Source organism: Sus scrofa, chromosome 5 (assembly GCF_054392235.1).
Source record: "Sus scrofa isolate SSC_HxYL_T2T_F1_AM1 chromosome 5, Sscrofa_HxYL_maternal_Yorkshire_Landrace_v2.0, whole genome shotgun sequence".
Taxonomy (NCBI): Eukaryota; Metazoa; Chordata; class Mammalia; order Artiodactyla; family Suidae; genus Sus; species Sus scrofa.
In genome coordinates, this window is record NC_139387.1 from 20,985,810 (window position 1) to 20,999,891 (window position 14,082).

Here is a 14,082-nt window from a genome sequence, read left to right on the forward strand (position 1 = left end):
CGCTAGCCTGGGAACCTCCATATGCCAAGGGTGCAGCCCTAGAAAAGACAAAAAGACCAAAAAAAAAAAAAAAAAAAGGACTGCTTGTGTATGTATCTCCTTCACTGCTTGTAAGACAGGATATTACCATTGCTGAGTATGAGTCAGCCTCCTCTGCTCATCCATGAGTTTCCTGAGGCAGGACTGTGTCTTCCTCCTCTCCTCGTCTCCAGTGTCTAGTGTCTGGAGCCCCCTCTTACACAGAACATGCTCGACACGGACACGTTCATGGATGTGCTTTTTTCAGAACGTGTTCAACGTGTTCAACGGCTTTGGTCTGGGGTCGGGTTGGGGAGCAGGGAATGGTGGGGGATAAATAAACCACGTAGTTGGGAGGCAGAAAGTTCTCCAGCCTACGGCCTCCCTCCTCTTGATCAGAAGCCTTGGTCAGAAGTCTGTCGCTGGGGAGTTTGCTCCCATATGACCTGAGTGCTTTCCTTCTCTGGGCTAGCCACACCATGTGACAGAGGCTGACGGCTTCAGTGTGGGGAACAGTTTCTCCCCCAAATTCTACTACCACCACCCAGATTCTAAAAAGGTACCATTAGAGAAGCCTCAGGGGCGTTTCCACCGTGGCGCAGCGAAAACAAATCCAATTAGGAACCATGAGGTTGTGGGTTTGATCCCTGGCCTCGGTCAGGGTTAAGGATCTGGCATTGCCATGAGCTGTGGTGTAGGTCGCAGGCGAGACTCGGATCCCATGTGGCTGTGGCTGTGGCGTAGGAGAGCAGATGTAGCTCTGATTGGACCCCTAACCTGGGAACCTCCATATGCTGTGGGTGCAGCTCTAAAAAGTTCAAAAAAAAAAAAAAAAAAAAAAGAAAGAAAGAAAGAAAAAGAGAGAGAGAAACCTCAGACTTTTGCTGCCATTCTTCAACAAATCACCAAACCTTGAGATGTATGGCAAGCGGTGGCATGCCTTTGGCATGAGCCATGGCTGATATGGCAAGGGAATGAGGACAGAATAGCAGGGAAGGTAAGAACTCCAGCAGAAAGGAAAGGAGGCCATGGGCCTGAGACTTGGGATGTGAAAGGAGAAAGCAGCTAGTGGGCCTTTTATTGTATTTTTTTGTCTTTTTCAGGCTGCTCCTGCGGCATATGGAGTTTCCCAGGCTAGGAGTCGAATTAGAGCTGCAGCCACCGGCCTACACCACAGCCACAGCAACGTGGGATCTGAGCCATGTCTTCAACCTAGACCAAAGCTCATGGCAAAGTTGGACCCTTAACCCACTTAGCCTGGGAACCTCCATATGCCGCAGGTGCAGCCCTAAAAAGCAAAAATCAAAACAAAATAGAATCATGTTTTGCCTCTTAAGGGTCTGTTTGGCAGAAGCAGCTCCTCCTCCTCCGTTTCCAGGCCACTGGTTTGTGAAGAAAGAGTCAGCTGCCCTGTCGAATGTTCTATCTTTTGGATTTTTCTGGTTTGTTTCTTTGTTTTCACTTACCTTGTTCCTCCAGCCCCTCTATTTTCTGCCAACTGGAGATGAGATTGAAAGACTTCCTCAGGTTCAGGTTCAACATTCTTGGAAAGAATATTTGTTAGGTGATCGTCACATTGCCTTCCATCAAGGCCACATAATGCACATGGCTGGAGGTCTATTTCAGTGTTTTCTGAAGTTCCCGGAGGAGGCTAAGCCTGAGGGGTCTAGGCAGTCAACCACCACTGGACCTGGAAGCTAAGCTCCAACTGGACCCAAGCCCCCGTGGCTGCTGGCCTTAGCAGCACCGTGTGGGGTGAGGGCGGGGAGGAGGCATTCAGAGAAGCATCAGCTTGATGTTGGCAGCTTGGACTGGCTCAGTCCTTGGGCAGGATTGAGCAGAGGGTCCTAGACAGAGATACCACACGGCCGCAGTGCGTTGCTTCAGCCCTGCTGTGTGCACCTTGCAGGAGTGAGGAGACCAACCAGGCAATTCCCCAAGACTTGGGGGAGACTAACTATTCCAAGACCTGTTCATCTTATCCTTTACTCTCCACTGTGGACAGCAGGAAGCCTTCCTCTTCTTCTCTGGGCCCCTTTGGTGGTGAGCCAGGTGGTATGGCTCAGAGAAAATTCCTGATTCTTCTAGTTCAGTTTTCTTGTTCTCTGGCTTCCAGTGTCTGCCTTAAAAACTCTTGATTGATCTTAAACTTTTTTTTCCTTTTAGGGCTGAACCCACAGCAGGGCTCAAATTGGAGCTGCAACTGCCGGCCTATACCACAGCCACAGCAACACCATATCTGAGTCTCGTCTGTGATGGCAACGCAGGATCCTTAACCCACTGAACAAGGCCAGGGATTGAACCGAGTCCCCATGGATACTAGTTGGGTTCTTTACAGCTGAGCCACAAGGGGAACTCCTCAAGTTCTAAGTTTATTTCCCAATCAGTAAGAAAGAGACACCATATTATCTATAGGTATTAGTTACCAGTCTTGCTGTGAGTGACTAAAGGTAAGTTCTTCCTGGAAGACGCCCAGGGACCTTTGTCCAGACAGCTCTGATCACCTACAGGGGTGGGGGAAGGGAGAGCAGAGAGAAGAGAAGAGCCTGCTAAGAGGTCATCACCAGGCCAGATATCAGCATCAGAGCAGTGCTGGGAAAAGCCCTCTTGGAGGCAAAAGTCTGTGAAGCTCCTGCCCTCTCTCATCTCCCTGAGCACCCCAAGAAGGCACAAACAGGGTGTTCCAGGGCCTTTCCCCAACAGGAACCACCCACTCGCCTGGGCTGGGCGACAGTGAAAACTTCCGGAAGAAGAGAGAAGTCAGGTGTCTTCTATGAACTTCAGCTGGCTTCTCAGGCTCCCCGGGAGGAAGGGCAAAGCAGGAAGGAGGGGTTTGTGGTTGGGGCGAGTCAGATGGTCCACCCCTAGACGGAAACTGGGGGTGGAGAGGCCCCAGCCCGGCCCACACTAGTCTCCCAGCTCCAGGCTGGGCCTCAGAGGCCAGCAAACCCCACCCGCTCCTCTGGGCACCTCGTGGCCCTGGCGGGTTTGTTTATGAATCCAGCTCCCTCCTCCTCCAGACCGGCCCTCTGCCCGCCCTCAGGGTGGCCCCAGTGTTGTGGGAGGGGGAAAGCAGGCCAGCCCCCCTGCCCACCCCTCCCCTTCCTTCCTCCGGCCTCAGCTGTGGATGCCTGGGGAGGGCAAGTCCTTTCCAGGGACCTGTTGAGCCGGTCGGGGCCATTCGCCTTGCTGGGAGTTGGAAACTGGGGGTGGAGTAGCGCTCTCCTTGCATCTGGACTCTGGAGGGGACTCAAGGGCTTCTTGTCCCAGGGGAGGAAGGAGAAAGAGCAACTGCTTCATTTTTGGTTAAAACAGGAACTTTCTTTTTTTTTTTAAAGGCTGCACTCCCTTGGGGTACAAAGTTCCGGGTGCAGGTGGGGGTGGGGGTGACTGGAGACGGTACCTTGGCAGTAAGCGCCCGGCTTCCTTCCAGGTCTGGGGAGCTGAGGAGCCTAAGGGCTTTGGATATTTGGAAGGGAGGGAAACGTTTTGATTATGTGTTTGTTTCGAGCTGGAGTCCCTGGGGGTCTGATGAAAGGTTCCGTGAAGCCCTCAGCTGGTTCACTGTGGGGTCCAGACTCCTCTCTGGGCCTCCTGGGTGTCTCCAGCCTGCTTCCTCTGGCTTCCAAGAATGCGGATGGACCTCGGCATTTAGTCTCTCAGCAGTTTCTTTCTCTTCCCCACCAGGCCTCAAATCACCTCTGCTTTTCTTTGCCGGAGGGTCTTCAGGCTGCAGGGGCTCATTTGGGTTTATAGTCAGGCCTGTCTTCTTGCAGGCCTCTTCAGAAAAGAGAATATTCAGGAAGGCTGGGCCCGAGGTCAGCTCAAATAATAATCAAATGGTGTTCTTGACCCTGCCTCCCATGTCTCCCAGGCTTTCTTCCTCCTGCAGCACCTTCATGACCACCAGAGCCACCAAATGGAAGAAGGCCTTCCTTCCAGGTACCGTCTAGGCTGGGATGAACCGCGGTGCTTCTCCGTGAAGGAAACGAAGCTGGCAAAGATAATACAGAATGAATCATCTTAAATAATTATAGTAATAATAGCAGCAAAGAATATCTGGAAGCTCCCCCATACCTCCCTGGGTTAAGGATCCCTTGTTGTCACTGCTGGGGCTCTGATTACTGCTGTGGCCAGGGTTCTATCCCAGGCCTGGGAACTTCTGCCAGGGGACAGAATATCTGAGGGGACAGCAGCAGGGAGTGGGTGCAGAAAATATCTAACCCTTCCAAGATTAGGAATCCTTCCTTATCAACAGGTTCTGGGCGTTTCTTCTTCTTCTCTTCCTTCTTCCTCTTTTTTATTTTTCTTTTTAGGGCCCCCACCTGTTGCATATGGACTTTCCCAGGCTGAGGGGTCAAACTGGAGCTACAGGATCCTAAACCCCCAGCGTGAGGCCAGGGATCAAACCCGAATCCTCATGGGTATGAGTGGGGTTCGGAACGTGCTGAGCCACAATGGAAACTCCCTGGGCTTTTCAAACAGAAAGAAACCTGACTTGTTAGAGTTCTTTTCTTAGTTTCTTGCCTTCCAGGATCCTGAAAAGTTTGAGGGATGTGTGATGCTCTATTTAGCTTCTCCAGTCACCATTGCCCTTCAAATGACCTGAGCCTGCACGATGTGAAAAATCTAGGTTTGTTTTCTTGTTCAGAGTACTAGAAAGTGTATTAGACTGCTGAGACATTATTTTTTTGTCAGGGACTATTTTTTTCTTCCTAGGCTCCTTTATCCTAGAGAGAGAGGACAGGTAAACAAAATTTTAGTCAGCTGTAGTTGAAAGCTTACTGGATGGGAAGTTTACAATGATGGTATAAAAGGAGAATTTGGGGTTTTTTCTTTTTACCTTCCAGTTTCATCCAGTTATAATTGACATACAGCACTGTACAAGTTTAAGATTACAGCATAATGATTTGACTTACATACATCGTGAAATGATTATCAGGGAATGATATAAATTTTGGACATTTAAAAAATCTTAAAGTTAAAAGAATTATTTTTTTCAGGTTTTCTTTTTGATTGTAATATAGTTGATTTACAATGTGTTCACTTCTGCTGTACAACAAAGTGATTTCGTTATACATAACTTTTCATCCTTTTTTTTTTTTTTAAGGGCTAAACCCATAGCATATGGAAGTTTCCAGGCTAGGAGTCCAAACAGAGCTGCAGCTTCCTGACGGCCTTCACTACAGCCGCAGCAACACCAGATCCAAGCTGAGTCTGTAACCTACACCACAAGCTCACAGCACTTATTCTACTGAGTGAGGCCAGGGATTGAACCCGCATTCTCATCGATACTAGTCAGGTTCATTTCTGCTGAGCCACAAAGGGAACTCCCATTTTTTAAATATTCTTTTCCACTATGGCTCATCTCACGTGTTGAATATAGTTCCCTATGCTATTCAGTAGGCCCTTGTTGGTTTTTTGGCTGTACCATGGCACAGAAGTTCCAGGGCCAGGAATTGAACCATAGCAGTGACAATGTTGGCTCCTTAACCCACTGAGCCACCAAGGAACTCCTGTGTCATATTTTATTTTATTTATTTATTTTGTCTTTTTAGGGCCCCACTGGTGGCACATGACAGTTCCCAGGATAGGGGTCAAATAGTAGCTACAGCTGCCAGCCTACACCACAGTGAGCCTCGTCTGTGACTTATACCACAGCTCATGGCAACACCTGATCCTTAACCCACTGAGCAAGGCCAGGGATCGAACTTGGCATCCTCATGGATTCTAGTTAGATTTGTTACCACTGAGCCACAATGGGAACCCTTCCTGTGTCATGTTTTATCTTATTTATTTATTTTAGTCTTTTCAGGGCCACACCTTCAGCATATGAAAGTTCCCAGGCTAGGGGTTGAATCAGAGTTGTAGCTGCCGGCCTACATTAAGTGGGATCTGAGCCGCGTCTGCCCTACACCACGGCTCATGGCGACACCAGATCTTTAATCCACTGAGTGAGGCCAGGGATCAAACCTTTGTCCTCATGGATACTAGTTGGATTCTCTAACCACTGAGCCATGACAGGAACTCCTGTGTCATATTTTTAAAATTTTTTTTGTATTTTGTCTTTTTAGGGTTGCACCTGAGGCATATGGAGGTTCCCAGTTTAGAGGTCTAATTGGAGCTACAGCTGCCAGTCTACACCACAGCCACAGCAACACCAGATCCAAGCCGTGTCTTCGACCTATACCACAGCTCATTGCAATGCTGGATCCTTAACCCACTGAGCAAGGCCAGGGATCGAACCCGAAACCTCATGGTTCCTAGTCAGATTTGTTTCTACTGTGCCTGGATGAGAACTCCATCCTGTGTCATATTTTAGAATCCACATGTATGGGAGATCATAAGGCATTTGTCTTTCTCTAACTTACTATGATGATCTCTAGTTCCATCCATGTTGCTGCAAATGGCATTATTTTGTTCTTTTTAATAAGAGCAGAGTTTCAAATCATTTGTGTATTTTAATTTGTAAAATGTTCCAGTTACCAGATTGCTATGTGGGAAATTGCTAAGATCAAAGAGTAGCTTCAAAATCAGGTTAACTTGTAAAAGGCAACCAATTGAAGGCTAAGAGTCAGTCTTTGGCATTATAATATCTGGAGACCTAATCAGGATTTTTGGGACTAGGCAGGCTTCCTCTTCCATTTATCAAGTGTTTATTCCAGGCCTTGAGGATACAAAGTGGAAAGGCATTGTTCTGGCCCTCAGGCTGCTTTGTCTGGTTGAAGATGTGATTTTTAGTTTTTTGTTTTGTTTTGTTTTCTTAGGCCCACTGTATGTGGAAGTTTCCAGGCCAGGGATTGCATCTGAGCTGCAGCTGCTACCTAAGCCACTGCTGTGGCAACACCAGATCCTTTAATCCAGTGCTCTGTGCTGAGGATAAAACCCGTGCCTCTGCAGTGACCCTAGCCAATGAAGTCAGATTCTTAACCCACTGCAGTCACAGCAGGAACTCCAGTGCATATATGCTTCCTTTTTTTTTTTTTTTTTTTTTTTTTTTTTTGCTTTTTAGGACCACACTTGTGGCATATGGACTAAGGCATGACTGCAACCTTCACAACAGCTCACAGCAACACTGGATCCCCGACACACAAATTAAGATCGAATCTGAATTCCCATGGATACAAGTTGGACTCATTTCCCCACAAGGGGAACTCCAAGTGCATATATTCTTATGAGTGGTTTAGAAGGAGACTGTCAAATAATCCACATTGCTTTTAAACACAGTCATTAGGAGTTACTTAAATGATTTCACAAATGGTTACAAAGACTGACTTAAAATAAGTTTATTCATTGTTTTTTGCTTAGCCTAAAGAAAATTAGTTCAGGTTTTCCCAGATGAATTGGACAAGATGGGTGATGTCCGTTTTCTCTCAGAAACTATCAATAAACAAGCTATGTTTCTCACTTTTTAGGGCCCTGCTGGTTACACCACAGCCACAATTTCTTAAATTGGTTGAAAGGATTAAGTTAGACATACAAAAGCCTTGTTCAGAGGACTGCTCCACAGTATTAGTTCCTCCTCCCTTCCCCCCAGCCTGGGTGTGGCCTTTTGCTAAATACACTAAACAGCTGTTGGAATCTCCAGAGCTTGGTTTACAAAGATGAGTAATGCAGCTTCTTCCCTCCAGGAAGTTTCTTTCCTTCTGGAAGTTTCTTCACTCCAGTTTCTCCCCTTAGTGTTTCTTAAACTCTTAATTTCAGGACCAATCCCTTGAATAGCTACTGAAAAATGCATATTCTCAAGCCCTAGCCCAGAGAATCTAATTTATTAGGTCTGAGACAGGGTCTGGGGATCTACTTTAAAAAAAAAAAAAAAAAAAAAAGCAGCCTGGAGCTTCCTGGTGGCCTGGCCATTAAGGATTCAGTGTTGCCACTGCTATGGCTTGGGTTCCATCCCAGGTGGGGAATTTATGCAGGGGCCAAAATTAATGAATAAATAATAAGGCAACCCAGAGGATAGGATAGATATCCTGATATTATGAGAAACTTTCATATAGGGAGAGATGCTATTAATTGAAATGTAATGAGATGTTTTATAATAAAGTCATACCAGAGGATTATGCTATTTGAGCTGTCTTGGAAGTATGGGCAGGATTTTTTTCTTTCATGACCTAGAAGGTAACAATAAGTTTTTTTTTTTTTTTTTTCCATTTCTTGGGCCGCTCCTGCGGCATATGGAGGTTCCCAGGCTAGGGGTTGAATCGGAGCTGTAGCCACCGGCCTACACCAGAGGCACAGCAACGCGGGATCCGAGCCACGTCTGCAACCTACACCACAGCTCACGGCAACGCCGGATCGTTAACCCACTGAGCAAGGGCAGGGACCGAACCCGCAACCTCATGGTTTCTAGTCGGATTCGTTAACCACTGCGCCACGACGGGAACTCCAAGTTTTTTTTTTAATAAAAATCTTTTTATTAAGCTCTTTTTTTTTTTTTTTTTTTTTGTCTTTTGTCTTTTTGTTGTTGTTGTTGTTGTTGCTATTTCTTGGGCCGCTCCCGTGGCATATGGAGGTTCCCAGGCTAGGGGTTGAATCGGAGCTGTAGCCACCGGCCTACGCCAGAGCCACAGCAACTCGGGATCCGAGCCGCGTCTGCGACCTACACCACAGCTCACGGCAACACCGGATCGTTAACCCACTGAGCAAGGGCAGGGACCGAACCCACAACCTCATGGTTCCTAGTCGGATTCGTTAACCACTGCGCCACGACGGGAACTCCTTAAGCTCATTTTTATAAATGGTTATACAAGGCATTGTTTTATTGACTTAAGGATTCATAGAAGACTTTTTGTGGGCCTATTCTGGCTTGGAATCTGACACTACATCTCAGCTTGTGATCCTGAACAAGTTACTTCTTAGCCTCCATATCTTCATTTACAAAATACATACTGTCTCTAATACTAACATCTTCCTTAAGAGAATGACATAAGGAATGCCAAGATGCCTAGATGCCCTAGGTACCTAACGCTGTAGGAATTCACCTTTTTTTTTTTTTTTTTGCTTCTTAGGGCCTAACTTGCTGCACATGGAAGTTCCTAGGCTAGGGGTCAAATCGAAGTTGCAGCTGCCAGCCTAGGCCAAAGCCACAGCAACGTGGGATCCAAGCCATGTCTGTGACTGTACCACAGCTCATGGCAAAGCGCGATCGGATCCTTTACCCACCGAGCGAGGTAGGGAATGAACCCGCGTCCCCATGGATCCTAGTCAGTTTCATAACCCACTGAGCCACAATGGGAATTCCAACATTCACCTTCTTCAGGCTTTGCCCAAAGCAGTAGAGGCCTCAGTTTTCGGGAATCCATACTTTAAGACATGATAGTAATATGGAGAAGTGCCGAGTTGTAGATAATGAAGTGGCAACATAGAACCTACAAGGGCGAAAGAGAATGGCTTTATGTTATTGACAGGCCACGCAGGCTGCCTCCACCAAAACTAGGGTAAAGGAGAGGCAGAATGAGTAGCCAGAAATTCAGGTGTTTCGGGAAAAATCACCTCTAACCTTTGCAGTTGCAAAAAGCAGGCACTCTATCTGGCTACTTGCTTTATGTTTAAACGGTATTTACAATTACGGGGTAGAGGCAGGGGCGGGGGTGGGGTAGCAGCTTACAGGACCTCGAACTCCAGGAAGTCCTCCAACACTCTTTAGCCTCAAAAGCAAGCTCTCGAAGAGTTAACCGGCCTTAAGTAGCTATCAACTTTGGGGGAATTTAGTAAAATGGCGTTTGCTGGAGTCTCACAAAGACCTTGCAAATTGGTCAGTGCGTTATTAACCTACTGTATGAGCGCCCTCGCCAGATCTCGTTGCGCCAGCACCCACAGGGCTTACACCATATTCTGAGGCATCCGCCTGCCAGTCCGCCCACCGCGGAGGGGGGAGACCTGAGAGGTACTTTTAAAAGCGGTTAAGTGAAGACTCAAACAAGCCCTGATGTCGAGGAAGAAATGCGACGCGCCGCGGGGCTCGGCCCTGACACTTGTTGAATTGCAGGGCTCTGCTGAAGCCTTGCCACCTAATCACGGTAAAGACGTCCCCAGAGGAGGGCCAAAATGGCGACGGACTCCTCTTGGCACAGCCCTGTTACCTCCCCGACAACTGGCGCCTCTAGTAACGCCCATTGGCCAAGCCGGAGGCGGTGCCTGGCTTCCCTCGCTGCCTCATTGGGCTGAGTGACTGAAGCAGCCGCCAATTCTCCCCTGCCTACTCCAGGTTCCCGCCCTCACAGTTTAAGCAGCATTCAATTGGCTTTTATTCACGTCAATTTGTGTCCTAGCGCGTCTCTTTTCAGTGTTAATCCAATCATAATTTTCCTGGCCGCCCGCCTGATTTCTGATTGGTTTTGATAAGCTTCATCCTATCCCATTCCTGTCTACTTTTTACCACCTCCCACCAGGACTTTGCCCAGGCTTGCCCAGGGTTTTGGTTGGTCGCTGTTCTGTCATTCCAATGAAAACCCTTCCTATCCCTACGTCTCAGCGAGCCCGCCTGGCAGTTGACTGGTTTCTCTCCAAGCCTATCATCTCTAAATCCCGCCTATCTTCACTTCCTGCACCTTTCATTGGCTTTTAAAACTGAGAGGGCGCCCTTTTTGGGCGGACACCACGCACGCAACTTTGTCTTACACGCCTTAGAGAGCAAACGAGTCTCGCCATTGGGTAATTTGCCTGTCTTTCTTTTGCAAGTCCCTCCTTTCACCCTCCCTTATTGGGCGGGGCAGCAGTGGAGGGGCGGGGCCTAGGCCGGGCTTGTGGCGCGCTGCTCCCTCCTCTTTACCCCCCCCCTCCCTGTCCGGTCCGGGTTCGCTTGCCTCGTCAGCGTCCGCGTTTTTCCTGGCCCCCCCCAACCCCCCCGGACAGGACCCCCTTGAGCTCGTCCCTCAGCTGCCACCATGAGCGGTAAGGATGAGTCCACTCCAAGCTTAGGGGTGGGAGGGGAGTGAGGGGGCGCGCGCGAGGGCCGACCGGGCGGTCCCCGCCGTGAGGGGGGGCGGGCGGGAGGCGGCGGCGGCGGCCTTGGTCCCGCCCGGGGCGGAGGGAAGGGAGGGAGAAGGGGCAGTGGCGGGGCCTCGGAGGAGGAGGGGGATGGGCCGCCCGCCCCGGGGGAGGGGGCAGCGTGGCCTCGCCCGCCCCCTGCCCGCCCCGGCCACGGGGGACGGGCCTTACCCCCCACTACTCGGCCGCCCGCCTGAGGCTCCTCCTGCCGGGGGCTGGAGCCGCGGGGGCGGCCCGAGCAGTGCAGGCCCCGCCCGGGCCAACCGCCTCCCTGGTCCGCCCTCTGGTCGCCGCCGGCCCCAAGGCCCTCCTCCCCCAACCCCCCCCGAAGGTTACCCCTCCCCCCCGTAGATTACCCCTCCCCCTACCGTCCCGCCCTTTCCACGCCCCTCACCCCGAAACCGCCCTTTCCTTCTAGGGCCCGCCCTCTGTCCGCCCCGAAACTCCTGATTTCTAACCCCTGGACCTCTTTAGCCCCTTTCTACTATTCACAAATGTTCCCCCCTACAAAACTTTTTATCTCATCTTTTCTCCTTCCCCTTCCTTTCCCCTTGTGACTTTCTACACTTGAATTCTTCCCTTTCTCCATCTCCTTTGACCCTAATTTGAGCAAGCTTTCCATCCACCCACATGTTTTATGCCTTATCTATATTTCTCCTTTTTTTCCCCGCAGGATACTTTTAAACTCCTTCAACATGTCCACGGACCCTTACATTGTCTATACCAAAAGCACCTTTTCATTGTTTTCTGAGTTTAATTTTGTACGAGGGAGAACTGCGGCCCAGTTTTGGCACCAAGGGGCCCAGTTCAGGTCTTCCTAGCCCTACAGCTGTCTCTTCTTCCCCAATCCTTTTTTGTTTGTTTGTTTAAATACTGGGACTTTCACCTTCCTGTTAGTCATTTTTGTTTCATCCTAGTCTTCCTTACCCTTCTTCATTTTATCTTTTTTCTTTCCCCAACTTTAAGTTATCTTTTAATTCTTTTTAGACCAAGATCACTCCATGGATGAAATGACAGCTGTGGTGAAGATTGAAAAAGGAGTTGGTGGCAATAATGGGGGCAGTGGTAATGGTGGTGCCTTTTCTCAGGCTCGAAGCAGCAGCACAGGCAGTAGCAGCAGCGGTGGAGGAGGAGGAGGGCAGGTAGGTGATCATCTGGACAGAGTGGGCATCGTGTTGAGAGGATGTAAATATTCTTAGATGATTGTCTTTTCACAAAAAAATTTTTAGGAAAGGGCTAATTTACAGATAGGGAAGTAAGTACAGAGACAAGTGACTTGGAGATCCCCAAAGATGAGAATTTCAAATTTCAGCAGTGTAGATAGGTTGGCTTTTTGTTTGCTTGGGGGGGGCACTGTTTTGCTGTTTATTTATTTATTTTGGGTTTTTTTTACTGTTTATTTTTTTCTACTGCCCCCAGGGCTGGCAGCTGGTGTCACTAAACTAATCTCTTTCCTCTCCCTTATTTTTGGCCAGGAGTCCCAGCCATCCCCTTTGGCTCTGCTGGCAGCAACCTGCAGCAGAATTGAGTCACCCAATGAAAACAGTAACAACTCCCAGGGCCCAGGCCAGTCCGGGAGCACAGGTGAGCTTGACCTCACAGCCACACAGCTCTCCCAGAGTGCCAATGGCTGGCAGATCATCTCTTCCTCCTCTGGGGCTACCCCTACCTCGAAGGAACAAAGTGGCAGCAGTACCAATGGCAACAATGGTGGTGAGTCTTCCAAGAATCGCACTGTCTCTGGTGGGCAGTATGTCGTGGCTGCCACATCCAACCTGCAGAACCAGCAAGTCCTAACAGGACTGCCTGGAGTGATGCCTAATATTCAGTATCAAGTAATCCCACAGTTCCAGACGGTTGATGGGCAACAGCTGCAGTTTGCTGCCACTGGGGCCCAAGTACAGCAGGATGGTTCAGGTCAGATACAGATCATACCAGGTGCAAACCAACAGATCATCACAAATCGAGGAAGTGGAGGCAACATCATTGCTGCTATGCCAAATCTACTCCAGCAGGCTGTCCCCCTCCAAGGCCTAGCTAATAATGTACTCTCAGGACAGACTCAGTATGTGACCAATGTACCAGTGGCCCTGAATGGTAATATTACCTTGCTACCTGTCAACAGCGTTTCTGCAGCTACCTTGACTCCTAGTTCTCAGGCAGTCACGATTAGCAGCTCCGGGTCCCAAGAGAGTGGCTCACAGCCTGTCACCTCCGGGACTGCCATCAGTTCTGCCAGTTTGGTATCATCACAAGCCAGTTCCAGCTCCTTTTTCACCAATGCCAATAGCTACTCAACAACTACTACCACCAGCAACATGGGAATTATGAACTTTACCACCAGCGGATCAACAGGGACCAACTCTCAAGGCCAGACACCACAGAGGGTCAGTGGGCTACAGGGGTCTGATGCTCTGAACATCCAGCAGAACCAGACATCTGGAGGCTCACTGCAAGCAAGTCAGCAAAAAGAGGGAGAGCAAAACCAGCAGACCCAGCAACAACAACAAATTCTTATCCAGCCTCAGTTAGTTCAAGGTGGACAGGCCCTCCAGGCTCTCCAAGCAACGCCATTGTCAGGGCAGACCTTCACAACTCAAGCTATCTCCCAGGAAACCCTCCAGAACCTTCAGCTTCAGGCCGTTCCAAACTCTGGCCCCATCATCATCCGGACACCAACAGTGGGGCCCAATGGACAGGTCAGTTGGCAGACTCTTCAGCTGCAGAACCTCCAAGTTCAGAACCCACAGGCCCAGACAATCACCTTGGCCCCAATGCAGGGTGTTTCCTTGGGGCAGACCAGCAGCAGCAGTACCACCCTTACACCCATTGCCTCAGCTGCCTCCATCCCTGCTGGCACAGTCACTGTGAATGCTGCTCAACTCTCCTCCATGCCTGGCCTCCAGACCATTAACCTCAGTGCATTGGGTGCTTCGGGAATCCAGGTGCACCAGCTTCCAAGCCTGCCCTTGGCTATAGCAAATGCCTCAGGTAAGAGTTCAGATCTTTTGCATTTATTTCCAGAGCTACCTAGCATCTCAGCTGAAACTATTGAGTCTAAAGAACGAAGTA

The 14,082-nt window shown here is 49.3% G+C and overlaps 2 protein-coding genes and 1 long non-coding RNA gene across 5 annotated transcripts in view; 2 read left to right on the forward strand and 1 right to left on the reverse strand.

Moving 5' to 3' along the window:
- Nucleotides 1–3,907, reverse strand: part of SP7 (Sp7 transcription factor) — a 39,174-nt gene extending 35,267 nt beyond the window's left edge. Inside the window, exon 1 of one of the 2 annotated variants that reach the window (XM_084955813.1) lies at nt 1,485–3,907. The gene's annotated coding sequence lies outside the window, so the exon portion shown is untranslated. The remainder of the gene's footprint in view (nt 1–1,484) is intronic. The other variant, XM_084955814.1, reaches the window with a different exon arrangement.
- Nucleotides 3,396–8,445, forward strand: LOC146403190 (uncharacterized). The gene is made up of 3 exons (XR_014803281.1): nt 3,396–3,451; nt 3,893–8,149; nt 8,412–8,445. It is a non-coding gene; the product is annotated as an uncharacterized LOC146403190 (long non-coding RNA).
- Nucleotides 8,446–10,809: 2,364 nt separating this feature from the next.
- The window catches only part of SP1 (Sp1 transcription factor), a 45,911-nt gene continuing 42,638 nt past the window's right edge, over nt 10,810–14,082 (forward strand). The window contains exons 1-3 of one of the 2 annotated variants that reach the window (XM_005652567.4): nt 10,810–10,914; nt 11,998–12,152; nt 12,486–14,001. In XM_005652567.4, the coding sequence (XP_005652624.1) occupies nt 10,908–10,914; nt 11,998–12,152; nt 12,486–14,001 (1,678 nt within the window). In that variant the 5' untranslated portion in view covers nt 10,810–10,907. Of the gene's footprint in view, nt 10,915–11,413; nt 11,822–11,997; nt 12,153–12,485; nt 14,002–14,082 lie in introns of those variants that run through there. The other variant, XM_005652569.4, reaches the window with a different exon arrangement.